Source organism: Rhinichthys klamathensis, unplaced genomic scaffold (assembly GCF_029890125.1).
Source record: "Rhinichthys klamathensis goyatoka isolate OS25496 unplaced genomic scaffold, OSU_Roscu_1.1 h1tg000105l_1, whole genome shotgun sequence".
In the NCBI taxonomy this organism is placed as follows: domain Eukaryota; kingdom Metazoa; phylum Chordata; class Actinopteri; order Cypriniformes; family Leuciscidae; genus Rhinichthys; species Rhinichthys klamathensis.
Window position 1 is genome coordinate 270,157 of NW_026606644.1, and position 16,265 is coordinate 286,421.

Below are 16,265 nucleotides of genomic sequence, written 5' to 3' on the forward strand. Positions count from 1 at the left end.
AGGCTCGTTTAAGTGTTGACATCTTTGGATAAGTGAACAATGATTCCGCCCGGAGACTGTCTGTATGCTGGAAGGAAAAGGAGAAAACCTGTTCAGAAACAGTTGAGTATTTTTTTTATCAGTTTACTGGAATTGTTTTACTGACAAACCATCAATAAAAATAATAAAAACAACGAGAGTAAAATGCGTCACTAATGATAATAAATATTTAAATTAATAATATTAGTAGTTGTAGCCTAATTGTTTTATTTAATGTCGTTTCTTGTTCATTTCTTGGCTCTTTAATTATTAATTTTTTTAATTGACAACCCGTCAATACAAATCAAAACAAGAAAAAGCTGTCACTGATTATGTGTATATTGTTATTGTTAGTAGTGGTTATAATAATATAATTATTTCATGGTAACACTTTACAATAAGGTTTTATTAGTTAACATCACTTAACTTTTACAGTTAACATGAACAATACTTCTACAGCATTTATTAATCTTAATGTTAATTTCAACATTTACAACATTATGGAAATCAAATGTTGTATTTGTTAACTAGTTAATGCACTGTGATCAAACAATGAACTGCTGTATTTTTTTAAACTGACATAAACAAAGATTATTAAATACTGTAACAAATGTATTAGTCATTGTTAGTAAAAACAATTGAGACCTTATTGTAGAGGGTTACACATGTTGATTTCAAGGCTCTTTATTTACACAGTATCAAAACAAATAACCAAAACAATGATAGAAAGTCGATATTAATAATAAATATGCTATTATTGTTGTTAATAAGCATTATTGTTAATTTGTTTAATGTTGTGTCATGTGCACATAAATGCATACATCAGTGTATCATGCTTGTGTTGGTGAAATTTTTCTGTAACTTTTAATCCTGTGGATGCCACACAGGTTTGAAATGTGACATTATTAAATGATAGTTTGTGTCATCAGGAAACCAGAGAAAGCAGGTCAAAAATCGAATCCGTCCAAGCGTCACCGCGACCGTCTGAACGCAGAGCTGGACCGGCTGGCGAGTCTGCTGCCCTTCAGTGCAGAGGTCATCTCTAAACTGGACAAACTCTCAGTGCTGAGACTCAGCGTCAGCTTCCTGCGAGTGAAGAGCTTCTTTCAAGGTAAGAAGGAAAGTGTCTCTGAGAGTTTCCCTCCTAAAAACTGTGAATTTCTACATCATACTTTCATCATACATTGGCCCCCAGAAATGATTAGAATGCTTAAAAATAAATGAAACTTAGTTGGTGTTGGTTAACTGACCTGATTTGACCCAAACATCTTTGCGTTTCACTTAAGCATATGCTGAAATTGGATTTGTCTTTTGTTTCCTTTCATATTTTTACATAATTCCAGATTGTTGTATGGTCACTGTTTTTGTGTTTTATTTTTTTTGGATAATAGTAGTACGTTCTTCCCATATGTTTTTATTTTTAGCTCATATTCTTAGTTTGCATGTTTAATTATTTACAAAACAAAAGTACAACTTTAGGAATTAGTTCACCTTAAATACAGATTCTTATTGTAGTTTGTGGCGATACTGAGCAAATATGCTGGTGAGTAGAAATGCAATTCTTCTGCTGTTAAAAATAGTGCTTGTTATGGGATTTATTTCAGGAGGTATAAGGACAGGTCCATGTGTAGCTGTATGTATGAGCGCTCAGTGTAATGTAGAGATTGCCCTCTTGCACTCACGCTGTTTGTTGTGACCTTGTTTTATTGCCCGAGTGTCCAAACGGATCAGTGTTGAGCTGCTGTGTGGAGAGCTGGCAGTATTTGGGCTTTGTGCTGGCAGGTGGGCATCTCTCAAATGTATTTGAGCTTATAAAGTAATGGAGAGGAATAAAACAAGTGATCTTTATCAACTAAAAAGGAAGGAAAGATGTGGGCCCACCGGCCCAGCATCAGTGTTTGGGAAGCTTTTTTGAAAAGCAAGTCAAGCTATTTATATAGTTTTATACAATGTTGTTTCAAAGTAGCGTCACATTGATAAACAGGAAAATAAGTGTTGGTGTTGTAAAATTAATCCGTTATGAAGAATTCGACAATAGTGTCATTATTCCGGTTCAAGTCAGTTCAGTGTTGATTCATTTCAGTTCAGTGTTCATTTTGCAAGGTTGGTGGCATTATCCAACTCAGTTCAATTAAAATGAGTTGTAATCCGATTAGAACAGAGTCAGTGCCGTTAAATCGATAACATTACTGAATATTAGCCTAATTGTCTTGTAAACTAACTAGTCTTTTTTATATTGGGTCTACTGTAAGATCTGGAAATGTTACATCACTTGTTTGTTCCCAATAAGTGGAATCTGCATATTTCTAGGTGCTTTTGCACTTTTGTGATTTTTGGATAGATTTCACAGAACCTACTTTAGATAGTGAAAGTCATAACTGTCATTTATAATGCATGATCCGACCCTGAAAAACATGAACCATCACGGATCTCGGTTTGTGCCAACCTTGATCTTTCAGTTCAAATAAGATTGATGTGTGTATTATGTTCAAACATTGGCATTTTAACATATTTATCTTCTCAAGGCCATTTGCATTTTTTGGTCTGCTCCCATTTTCCGTCACCTTCATTTAAGCCATAAATTATAGCCAAGGCCGTGTAGAAATATGTCAGGAATTCTAGTAAGGTTGGAAATTAAAATGTGAACCGGAATGTCATCAAAAAGGGTTTCATGGAAAAGTTTTCATTGTTACATGGAAAAAACTGTCAAGTTGAAGAATTTGCTTTAAATAAATCCTTTCTACCTTTAGGTTTGCAATGTACATTTATTATTTTGCTAATGAGTAAAATAATTTTATGATATGAATCCACTAACAAACCTCATATTTATCCGACACTTTCCTGTTCTTTATTGAGTTGGGTGGTGTCTTTAGGAAAGAAAAATCTCTCTTTTTTTCGCCATGTCTCAGTTGTATCTCCAAGACTGCAATGAGATTCAAGTCAGAGATTTCAACATGAGCTCAAATATTTCTCATCAAATTCTTTCAAAACCAAAGATTCAGAGATGCTACTTTCATAGCTCTACAATATATTCTTATTCTGTAAAAAAAAAATATCATTTTCATGTTAATTATACCGGTATGTCACTTTCTTTAGGAGATATAAAAAAAATAACACTAATAATTTTTCCCATCCATACTGTATAATAAGTAAATTCTTGAAAATTCCTCAGCATTATTCTTCAAAATATCTACTTTTCCATGGAAGAATGAAAAGAAATGCACATTTGGAAATGGTCAATTCTGGGTGAATTATTCCTTTAATGTTGTACGTGAATTGAAGTTTCTCCTAAGTTCTCTCCTCTCAGCCTGTGCCTGTCTTGAGTAACTGTGCAGATTGGTTGTGCATGGCCGAGGCTGTGTCTGGTTCAGACACATTGTGTTTTCTTTCTCCGCCACAAGTCTTAAAACACAGCAGGAAAACCTTTGTTGGCCCAAAACCATTTTTAGAGGCTTGTTCCATAATCAAATCATGACTGTCACACTGCCAGGTGAATTCAAGCACATTTCCAGGCCTCTCAGGATATGGAGGGTATTAACAGATCCCACAAACTTTCAGGATGAATCAATGAATGTATTGAAAATACCCATTAAGTGCTTGCTAATATGACCATTATTGCTCAAACGTAGGATTTGAACAAATGTATTAAACTTCAGTGTATAACGTGTCTTGCATCATTTTAATTAAAACATGAGCATAGGATCTTGTTTCTGTTTTATATCCTTTCTTAATTTTGTCAAAGTGAAGTCACTAAGAGTGACACCTGAAGGGAAATGTTTAATGATGGCAAAGATGTTATCTGTCACGTGTGCTCAAAACCGGCGCCCAGAGGGTCCTAATAGGGTTGAGAGCTGCATACACTAATGCCTAATCATAATGAGAATAATGATGATCATCGTATTACGAGCTTCATAGTTACAAAAATGTGCATGATTTTTTTATAATGTAAATTTATAAGATGCAGCTAATTCATAAACCTCTTAACATTACTTTATTAATTTTATTTCAGCCATAGATGTACTTTGTGTATGGAGCTTTTTTTTTTTTTTAAATAAACTTTATACTTTCTAATATATAAAGGAATAGTTCACACAATTTAAACTTATGTTATTGCAAACCTAATGATGAATTTTTTGAAGGGGGGTTATATAAAAAATAAGGTTTATACAAATAAATTAATAGATGTTTGTGGTAGTTTTTTTTGTGCATATTTTTTTTTTACATACTGAATTGTTATTGGTCTTTTTTTTCTCATAAATTCATATGACCATAAATAGCTGTTTTACACTGCTTGGACGACGACAGGTTGTATTGTGTGTCCCCCAATTTAACACAATTTAAGCTCTATATATTGTTTCAAGAAATGTTAATCTACTTTGAATGTTAGTTGCAGTGCGGGAATAACAACTTAAACTGCACATGAGGGAGTAATTGAGATTCACAGAGAGAGAAAGAGAGTGTGTGGGATGTTGAAGTGAAGGGGGTTATGGGTAATGAATGCTCCACTGGCTCCTAGGGAGTGTTTGCGTGACTGCAGCCTGGCAAAGTCCCCGTCCTGAGAAAAGCAAGATGTCCTAAGAGAGGGAAGATGCAGATCAGCTTTGATCCTTCTGTTCATTCACAATCCACTTTTAGTGGCTGTTTGATAACCATGGGATTGAATGCTTTTTCCATTTTCAGTTTTTCCTGTTATTGACAAAGCTGTAGATGATAGAACATGGCTTTGTCTATGAATAAACACGGTTTATTCTTGCATCTTTTTTTAATCTTCTTTGCTTTTTTTTTTTTTTTTTTACTTGATTGAATAAATATTGTGTAAATAAGTTGTACTTCTCATTTGTAAATGTCTCATCACCTCAGTTGTTTCACATGATTTAATGTAGTAATCATAATCTAAATTGCATCATTATATAATGATGTAAGCATAATGTGACTGCATTTTTTGGATGGTTTATAAAACAAGTTTTGTGTGTTCAAGTGTTCAATCCCAAAATACATTTTTTTGCTTGCATGTTGCTCTTCCATAGCTTATGAGAGCTTTCAATAGTTTCATTTAAATATCAACTTTTTCTCAGACATTTTTTTTTCTGTGTGCTTCGGCTCAAAAAATAGACATGCATGATAAATATGGAGCTATAAAACTGATATGTACACTCGGTCAAAAGTTTGGTTGGTACAATCATGATCCTTCAAAAATCATTCTAATATGATGATTTTCTGCTCAAGAAACATTTATGATTATTAATGTTGAAAACAGTTGTGCTGCTCAATATTTTATTAATATTAAACTTTGGTTTATTTATTTCAGACAGACAACTTAGTTTCAACACAGTTGAGCTGACAAACAACAGCATACAGCAGTCTGAAACAGCCTGTTTGGATATAAACCATCCCAAAAAATGCAGTCACTGCTTACATCATTATATAATGGTGCAATTTAGATTATGATTACTACATTAAATCATGTGAAACAACTGTTGTTTCAAACAGGTGTAGGCTGAAGCTCTTGCTTATAATGCATACCCTCTTATTAAAGGTAATATTTATATTTGAAATAGACATTTTTAAAGCTTCAAAATATTTTTTGTCGCTTTTGATCAATTTAATGCATCCTTGCTGAATGAGGATTTCTTTCAAAAGATTCTTTCTTTTGAATGGTAGTGTTTAGATCAAATCCTTATTCTGTCTTGGAAGAATTTAATGGGAAATGTTTGAGTTTTTGAGATCTTACTTTTAGATTTTAGTATCTTGGCAAATCTGAGCACAGTTTGAGACCTTGTTAGTGATATTCGGAACCTCTAGAGAAGCGAAATCATTTGCAATTTTTCTTTCGTATTTTTTACTTAATATATTATGATGAATTTGTCATGTGTTGAACACCGGAATGACAGCATCAGGTCTGATTGGTCTTCATGAGGGAATGATGTTGCTCTGGTGCCCTTCCATACAGAGCGTCCTGTAATATGTTCACATTTTTCCAGAGAATTCACAGTTGTGCAGGCGTTTGGCAGCACCTAGACCCTACTTGGCAAATTCGTCTTGCGTGCAGATCAGGAAAATTCCATCTCGCATCTCTGTCCTGGAAACATTCCTCTGTTTGTTTTCATCATGTGAGAATGTGTGCTAGAAGCTGATAAATGATCCAAGCGTCCTGCGTCATGCATGTGCGTGAGTCTCCAAACATCTGTTTTAGCATGGGATTGAGGATTTCCCCCTCCCTTGCATGAGAATTCCCTGATCTTATACCACAAATCAATCTTTTATCTTTGTTTAAGTTGTGCTGTATGTGCATATGATCCATTAAGAATTTTGTTTAATTCCCTCATAATTGCTAGTATTATGTTTTCTGCCACCCTGACCATTCAAACAGCTCTTTGTTTGCAGCATAAAAAAGAAGAGTTGAGATATTTGTTGTCAACATCCAAACCTCCCAGTAAGAACATTTAATAGGGTCCCTGTTTGTTGGCAACCGGAAGGCAGTTCCTCTGCACACGATGGCGTGCGAACGACTTGTAAAAATGACCCAGATACGTCATAGAGGAGTTTGCCGTTAAGCTTGTTCTGTTGCGTTACAACTGCAATAACGTGCATAACATGGTGAGTCCTTTTGCAAAATCTTTCTTTTCTTCTTGCACACGTTTAGCCCCCTCTTTCCCTTAAACTGTTTTTCACTCCTGTTATGCAGCTTGGAGACAGACTATCAGAGATGTTTAAAAACATTTACTAAATAAATGACATTTTTAAGTTCCCTGTGCTTTGTTTTATTCATTATATATGGCATTCCTGGAAAAGATTTACAATCGATATGCAATGCTCAATAAAACAGAATTTATAATAACAGTCATGTAAAACCAGACTGTTTTGTGAATAATGCTGCAAACAGAGCCGTGTGCCAGCAGTCTAAAGCATGATCTCATGCGAAGACTGTTTCCAAACACGGGGTCTCTCACGCAACAGCCATTAGTTCACAAAAGGCACAAGTTGACCTCTCTTTGGTAAGGTTAACCCACGTTCAGTTGGAAAGCCATTGTCCTCAGTGCTAGTGATGTGAAATAATCTCCCATTGTGGGATGTGCCTCTGTAGTGGTCTGTTATGTTTGTGTCATGTGACCAATTGACCGGAAAACAATTTAAGTGTATAGAAAGACAGACAGATAGATGCACACACACACAACTGTTCTAATGTTTGTGGTCAGTATTAATTGCTTTACAAAATCAAAAACAGCTTACTTTCATTCAGCAAGGAAGGATGCATTCAATTATTCAAGTGACAGTAAAGACAATCATAATGTTACAGAAGATAGAAAAGTTATTTTTAATTGGAGTAATAATTTACAATGTAACTGTTTTTACTGTATTTTTGTTCAAAGAACTGTTGCTTTTGTGAGCATTGGATGGATGGATGGATGGATAGATACAGTGGGTGGGTAGATGGATAGATACAGATAGATGGATAGATAAATAGATGGATAGATAGATGGATAGATGGATAGATGGATAGATAGATAGATAGATAGATAGATAGATAGATAGATAGATAGATAGATAGATAGATAGATAGATAGATAGATAGATGGATAGATATATAGATAGATAGATGGATAGATACAGTGGGTGGCTAGATGGATAGATAGATAGATGGATAGATACAGTGGGTGGATAGATGGATAGATACGGATAGATAGATGGATAGATAAATAGATGGATAGATAGATGGATAGATGAATGGATAGATAGATGGTTGGATGGATGGATGGATGGATGGATGGATGGATGGATGGATGGATGGATGGATGGATGGATGGATGGATGGATAGATGGATGGATATAGATAGATGGATAGATGGATAGATACAGTGGGTGGATAGATGGATAGATACAGTGGGTGGATAGATGGATAGATACAGTGGGTGGATAGATGGATAGATACAGTGGGTGGATAGATAGATAGATGGATAGATAAATAGATGGATAGATGGATGGATGGATGGATGGATGGATGGATGGATGGATGGATAGATGGATAGATGGATAGATAGATAGATAGATAGATAGATAGATAGATAGATAGATAGTAGATAGTAGATAGTAGATAGATAGATAGAAGATAGATGGATAGGTACAGTGGGTGGATAGATACAGTGGGTAGATAGATGGATAGGTACAGTGGGTGGATAGATGGATAGATGGATGGATAGATACAGTGGGTAGATAGATGGATAGGTACAGTGGATAGATAGATAGATAGATAGATAGATAGATAGATAGATAGATAGATAGATAGATAGATAGATAGATAGATAGATAGATAGATAGAGTGGGTGAATAATTACAGTGGGTGGATAGATAGACAGACTGTCATTCAGTCAGTCTCTTAGTTTGTTCAGTTTTCATTCATGTTTAAATTGAGCGCTGGCCCTTTAAGAGCCTGTATAGCAGGGTTTGCGTGACTGTAGTACACCAGAGCCTGACCTCAGAAGAACTCCAGTGAAAATGATCTAATGATCTGTCCATCAGAGCTCTGGAAACCAGCAATGCACAAATGAATCAAGACCCTATTATCTTTCATTATGTAGACATAAAAGTTAAAACATTCATCAAAATAAATATGACATAATAGTGAATAAATGACGACAGAATTATCTTTTTCTTTCTTCTGTGAACGATCCATTTAAGTGTGCTGTGCTTAAACTTCATGAGAGTTTTTTTTTTTTTTTTTGAGACACAAGTAACAATTTAAAAATAAGAGGGGAAAAAGGTTATAGAGTGAGTCCATTCTTGACTGTGTAATATAGCTAGCACACAAACACACATCTGCTCGTAAATCTAACCTCAATTGTCAAGAGCAGATCTGTTTTTTATTTCCATCCCCTCATCAAAACATCCCAGCAGTGAAATGAGCTGCTTTTAAAAGCCATGTCTGCCATTTTGTGAAAAGTAGCTCATCCACCTGCAGATTTGAGCTTGTTTGGCAGCAGACGTCAAGTGAATGAATGGAGAACGAGTCTTTGGGGAGAGATGCTGGAGATTTCCCTCATGTTTTTGTGGAGTGTTTGAATAATAAAATATTTAGATTTGGTGTAGTCAGACATAAATGGAGTGGACTCTGAACATTACACGTGCCTTCAGTCCTTTCCTTTTTGACTTGCGCTGTTTTTCTTACCACAGACCTGCATGAAATGAGTAGCAAGGAGCATTTCACGACACCAATTTTAGTATCTTCACCCAAAAATGCCATCCTTGGTGTATATGACTTTCTTCTTTTAGCCAAACACAATCTGAGTCATATTAATATCCATGGATATCCATTATATTACTATTCACTCCCATTATAAAGCTTGGAAGAGCCAGGATATATTTTTTAATATAGCCAGTGTTTGGCTGAAAGAAAAGTCATTTACACCTATGGCTTGAGGATGAGTAAATTATGGGATAATTAATAAATTTCGGTGAACTATCCCTTTTAAGTACCCCTTTTATTCTTTTTCATATATCACCTTTCATGTAGTGTATAATAATATAACTGTGTCAATGTAAAAGATCCGCAAAGTTTTAAAGATCATCGTGCATGGTCTTCATTGGCTGCCCGTGAACAACGTCTACTTTGACTCCCCTCAAACACTTTAGTTGTAGCTGAGGCCTGAAAGAGTTTTTCATGTTGTCGACATGTCGAAAAGACATTTTACTGCACTTTCAAAGGATGAGGACAGATGGTCTTATTATTGGGTGATATGAAGGTCAGTGGCTTCACTATTGGAGAAATCATAACGGCTAACTTCAGTCACGTGTGCTTTGATAACCAATCACATTACAGCCTGAAATTATTAATAAATTAATATTATACTTCTAGATATTTGAGTTGTGTAAACATCACAGCTCAGACTGTTTGTGGTTATCTTCTTTGCTTTGATGTTCTTATGTTTGGCATTAAGTGCCCACAAAAATAACTAAAGAAGAAAAAAAATTCTGAATTATTTCAAGATCTTGCTCATTTTTAAATTGGCACAGCTAACAAAGTGCACTTGGGTTGTCACAAGAAAGACTTTCTTTTGCTTTTGAATCAGTCTCAACCAGTTGTGAAATTGGGAAAGCGCATCCAAAATGGATTGCTTAATGAAAAAGAATGATCAGTGGGATTTGTTCTTGTGAAGCAATGATTGTCTTGGTTTTCTATATTTGTGAGACAACATGGGTTTCCTATAAACAATCTTTGTTTAAACAATAAATAAATAAAATCACTGTAAAATGTTTAATTTTTTGATTAGCATGATTTGATATCAGAAGTGTTTATGCAAAAATTCTTTTAATTATATTTCCCTGTGACGTGTCCATGGTTCTCTGTCTCGTGTGCTCTTGTTCCTCACAGAGGTCCAAGAAAAAGAAAATCTCAGCAGTGAAGCCTCGATCCCAGAGCACCGGAAAGAGATTCTGCCCCGTGTTGTAGAGAGTGATCTTCTCCTACAGGTGTGTTGGCCATTTAGTTCTACTCTAAACATCCTTCATTACAGTTCAGAAATTGTTTATTGCCAAAGAAATTGTTTATTGTTGTTTATTGCCTTGTCTTCTGAAGCCTAAAATTTTTACCGGACTTTAAGTCATAGGTTTAATCATGTCACTAACATTGTGCAAAAATATTAACAGGTATTCCATACATTTCCCACAATAATCTGTTTTTGTGTGTGTCTTGTAGTCTCTCTCTGGATTTGCACTGGTCGTGAGCTCAGATGGTGTTATTTTCTATGCATCTACCACTATCGTTGACTACCTGGGATTTCATCAGGTAAACCATCAAATGAAAACCTATACTCTAGAAATAGATGCATAGGAGGAATAATGAAATGGTTATGATCTAAAATAGCATGTAACTTGTTCAGATGCTCACGTTTATTTTAAATATGTATGTATGTGTATGTATATATATATATATATATATATATATAATCCTTTTACTTTTTATTTTATATATATTTGTATTAATATATTTACTGCTCCTATATTTTTAAAATATTTTATTAATTTATTATTTAAGAGGGAGGGTAACTAGAATGTGTATTTAGCTTTCATGCGTGACAATCCAAAAACATATTGAGATCGTTATTGTTACCCTTTTTAACTTTTAAAAACAGTTCTCAAATAAAATTATTTCATCAGAGAAATCTAAACAAAAATCATGTGTGGCTACATAAGAAATAACCACAACATCTGTGCAGAAATATGTCATGTTATAGGTCTTCTCCACCAGAATGTGTAAAAAATAGTTAAGTTTTTTCAGTCCTTGGCTAATTTAAGACTTTCTCACGGCCTTCAAACAGTCAGGCTTCTTCAGCAAACAAATCTTCTCTTCCAAGGAGGAAACTTGATTGGATCCTCATTGAAACTGTCATAGTTTGTCATGAGATGGTTAGTCATCAAAGTGTGCTGAAAGCCTTGCATGTCCCACACTGGAAAGTAAAGGGAAGGTTGAATATTTTAGGCAGAGTTTATGGTGTATGAACAGAGGGTATGGCTGTGTGGGCTGGTATTTTAAAGCTTTTGTTTTGTTGTTCTTCAGTGTAGAGACACGTCTGTCCGCATGCAAGCAGCGCTGGTGTCACGCAAACAAACACATGGGGCTGTGAAAAGGGATTTGTGGCTTCAAGCAAACATTATACATGAGAAAGCAGTTTGAAGGTGCTGAGTGCTAATTTAATTTGCAGAGTATAACAGTCGGAGGCTGACCCCATCATCGTTAACTCTTATTTCATTCTTAACCCTTGTGTTATGTTGCGGGTCAATTTGACCAGTTTCGATTTTCTAGTTGTTGGAAATACTGGTTAACCTTTGTTTTTTTTTCTTGATATTTTGTGACTTTTTCTCATTTATCATGATGAACATGCATGCAAAGTTTCAACATGCTGATGTGTTTCGACATATACAAACAAAATTACTGTTACGTTCGTGATGTTCGCGGGTCAATTTGACCCTCATAGGCAGCCATTCAAAAGCAACTGTACAGACACAAAATAAAAACATTTATTTTCTGTATGTCAGGGCACTTCAACTCCAGTTCTAACGTGCAAGTGTATCTAAAAGTGCTCTAACCCTAACCAAACACAATTGAAAAAGCTAAAATCACAGTGTTTAGAATTATTTGCAAATTACAGATGAAAATCTTTGTCAGACACAGATAGTAAAATAAGCTCTCATTTCAATATTCAAGATATCTAAAATACCTAGCTTTTAACCAAAACTTTTATGTAGGATTTTCAAAGGCAGCTTCACAGAGCCAAAAAATTTATAAAAAACATTTATTTGATGTATGTTTTTGTTATGTTTGGTTTCTCACTTCCCTGTGAATGAATAATGAAACTAGGGAACTAGGGCTTAGGAAACTAGGGAAAGTTAACTTAGGAAAAAAAAAAAAAAATCATTATACAGCAAAATTGTATTGTTCAGTTACGATGTTCAAAGCATAAAATGTAAAAAAAAAAAAAAAATGTATATGCAAAAAAAGTCAGTATACTCTTTTATTTTCCAATTTTGTAAAAAAATGGTTTAAAAACATTTTTATAAATCATATTTTCAGATATAATGTTTTTGTAATGTTTGACAAATGTTGATATTAAAAGTTACAGTTTGTATCTAAATCTTTGTTGTTTTTCATAGTGTGATTTTTGAGGAATTGTATTGAATCCAATTAGGGTCAATTTGACCCGCTCTATAAAGGGTGTACACAGAATTCGAACAGTGCACAATAAACACATTCTATCCACCACCATCCGCACGTTACAATGACGAAACCATGAGCAAATGAGTCATAAATTTAAAGTTATAAATTTTGGTGGCATTTTTGACCCGAGCCCCCGTTTTTGAGCGTGGACGGAGACCCCTTCTGTTCAAGTGAAAGGTATAAGGCCGCTACATGACCTAGGTTGAACTCAAACACAGGTTCCTATGAGCACAACAGCTCTTAATATGTCAGCTCTTAGTGATGCACTACTCTCTGTGCCACATCTCTGGCATCTGACTGCTTATTAATAGAAACTGAAGCAAATGCACAAGAATAATTGCATGAATTATGAATACATTCGACTATCTGCCAGGAACCTCATGATCTAAAATGCTTATGAATGTTTTACCAGCAGTTGAAGTGACTCCACAAGGAGGACATTTTGATGAGTATTGTTTCTAATGTGGTTTAACATAAAACTGAATTAGGCCATATAAATTTGTGGTGTTGACTGAGAGACATTTGGTCATTGCATTGTGTGTGGCTCATACAGCTGTGCGCAGGTCAAGTGTACAGGTCAATGCAGCAGCCGATAACACAAAACACACTGATGTAGGAATAAAGAAATAAATAAACATTCTCTGTTTTTGTTGGTGTGTGTGATCTTGTCTGGCAGACAGACGTGATGCATCAGAAGGTCTTGGATTATGTCCATGTGGCGGAGCGACAGGAGTTTCAGAGGCAGCTCCACTGGGCGATGAACCCTGGCCAGCAAGACACTGGTGTGTGTATAATTACCATTAACCCTATAATACATGTGCAATATTCCAAGTCTTCTAAAGTCATATCCAAAGTTGTATGGGCTATTTTTATAACACTTTTATATTGCTTTTGCATCTATTTGAAGCTTATAAGCTCCAACTGTCTCATTATAATTGCATGGAAAAGAGAGACTACAGTATATTTCACTTCATGCATCTGTCATTACACACCCGAGTCATGTGTTTCTGAACTATGCGATGTGTGAATGTGTGTGTTCTAGTAGATGAGGATGTTGTGATGGGTCATCTGTATAGCGCTGAGCAGCCTGACGGTGTTCCTCCTGAACTGTCTCCGTTCCTTACGCGGTGCTTCGTCGCTCGAGTCCGATGCCTGCTGGACAGCACCTCCGGCTTCCTGGTCAGTCATGAAATCACTACATTTTTTTTCTTGTTCAAGAAGCCGTTTCACATTTGGAAATACGTCATAATAGGGAAGAAAAGACTATCGCAACTTCTGTTTCATGCCGAATTAGGGGCCTCAGACCTTCCCAAATGTACATGTTGCCATATCCACTGAGTCTGTCACTCTGATTTGCTCTCGTCTCCTGTAGAGCATGCAGTTTCAGGGCAGCCTGAAGTTCCTGCAGGGTCAGAGGAGGAAGACTGACTCAGGATCTTTGCTGCCGCCCCAGCTTGCTCTGTTTTGTGTGGCTGTTCCTCTGGTACTGCCCTTCATCACGGAGCTAAAGATGAAGAGTATGATGATGAAGGGCAAACACAAAAGCTCTGGCAGCAGGTACACACTCTGTCTGTCTGCTTGTCTATAATGAAGAGAAAAAAACCCAAAAAAAAAAATATTTTTCTTGCTAAATAAGTCAGTTTTGCCCAATAAGTCAATTTAAATTGCATTCAGTTGTTTTTAATTTAAACTATTTTAATGCAGAAAAATTATTTGAATAAAATTTAAAATCATCATAAGCCTGCATTAATAACTCATTTAAATTAAAACAGGATATTAAACTTATTTATTTTATCTACATGAATGTAATTAAATTTTGATTAAAGATTTTGAGAACAATAATTTTTGTAATGAATTGTGCACAGTAAGAAAGTAAATCGGGTCAGGGTAGTTTATAAAAGCAATAAAGGTCACAGATGGTACTTTTGATAAATAGATTTAGGGGGTCAATTTAATGCTTTTATTCAGCAAAGATATGAAAAGTGACAGCAAAGACATTTATAATGTTACAAAATATTTTTATTTCAAATAAATGCTGTTCTATTGAACTTTTTATTCATCAATGAATCCTGAAAAAAAGTATAACGGTTTCCACAAAAATATTAAGTAGCACAACTGTTTTTAACATTGATAATAATAACACATTTTTCTTGAGCAGCAAATCAGCATATTATAATGATTTCTGAAGGATCATGTGACACTGAAGACTGGAGTCATGATGCTGAAAATTCAGCTTTGCATCACAGGAATAAATTACACCAGAATAAAATATATTCATATAGAACCCTTCTTTTAAATTGTAATATTTCACAATATTACTGTTTTTACTGTATTTTTGATTAAATAAATGCAGCCTTAGTGAGCAGTAGAGACTTCTTTCAAAAACACAAAAAAATCTTACCGACTCAACTTTTGGATGGTAGTGTTCAACGGTACTGTATGATTACCATATTGATGTGCTATGGTTTTTACACAGTACTCAATCATAGTAGTATCCAAAAACATGGTAGGCTACTTTGTAAAAGACACAAAGATATGCACAAGAATTTGTAAGTAGAAATTGTCTCTTAATCAGTTTAACTTCTATCATCTTCAGTGATAAAAGGCAACGAGTTTCCTGCGGCTCATTTGACAGTGGAGACGTGCTACGTGTTAACTGGACAAACACATCGGGTCATGATGGTTTAGGGTCAGCCCTGGCCAACGCAAAGTACAGAGGAGAGGGCTGCAAAACCCAAGATGAGCCGCTCAACTTCTGCGTTTCCACTCTGGGCGTCTCTAGGTTGCAGGCTGCCGATGCCTCGTGGGACGCCCGCTGTCCTGTTGCCTTGCACACAGACTCCAGTGAAAACTACCTGATACCTGGAAGCTTCTATAAACACGGCCATTCTGGAAAATTACAAAATGGTTGCAACACAGAATTGCAGAAGGTGGAAGGTTATTGCATCGAGGGGAAGGTGGAGAGAAGGTGCATGATGCAGAATGAATGTTTTAATATGCTTCCTGAAGCGGCAATTAAGACCGAACAAGATTCCGACTCTGAAAACGTGTGTAACGCATACGGGACGCTCTGGCGCCCTGAACATGCACAGGTGAAAACCAAGGCTGAATATCATGACTGCTGTACTCCATATCAAAATGGCAAAGCTGCCATCAATGCACACAAGTATCTGTGTGCGGGAGTCAGCAGACCTCTTAAGTGTGTCCTGAACAAAGACCTGAATCACTCTGACCAGCCGACCGGCAGTCGGGACACGTATGTGTTCGCAAATGCCTCCACAGATCATAAAAGCTACATGCAGCATGATATCCGGCTGACTTACGAGTTCAGGAGTCGCAACCTGCTGCACACGATTAAACGAGAACCCGACGACTCTCCACCTTGGTGTCATGATGTTAGTCAAGGGCATGTGCAACACAATATTACTTCAACTTCCTCTGTGAATGCTATTCTACACAAAGCAAACCCTTATGTTTACATGCAGTGAACTCTATAACTGACAAGTAATGTTGACGTGGTCACAGTGCTTGCAAGGTG

At 35.8% G+C, this 16,265-nt stretch overlaps 1 protein-coding gene across 2 annotated transcripts; it reads left to right on the forward strand.

Annotated features, from left to right (window-relative positions):
- Window positions 1-26: 26 nt before the first annotated feature.
- Window positions 27-16,219, forward strand: ahrrb (aryl-hydrocarbon receptor repressor b). 2 transcript variants are annotated; one of them, XM_056253398.1, is made up of 8 exons: window positions 27-101; window positions 948-1,129; window positions 10,385-10,482; window positions 10,709-10,798; window positions 13,404-13,509; window positions 13,770-13,906; window positions 14,100-14,284; window positions 15,324-16,219. In XM_056253398.1, the coding sequence occupies exons 1-8, from the start codon at window positions 40-42 to the stop codon at window positions 16,213-16,215; spliced, it is 1,752 nt and encodes a 583-aa protein (XP_056109373.1). In that variant the 5' UTR covers window positions 27-39; the 3' UTR covers window positions 16,216-16,219. The 2 variants fall into 2 exon arrangements, with proteins under 2 accessions (XP_056109373.1, XP_056109374.1); XM_056253399.1 differs by having other exon boundaries at window positions 13,773-13,906.
- The last annotated feature ends 46 nt before the right edge of the window (window positions 16,220-16,265 follow it).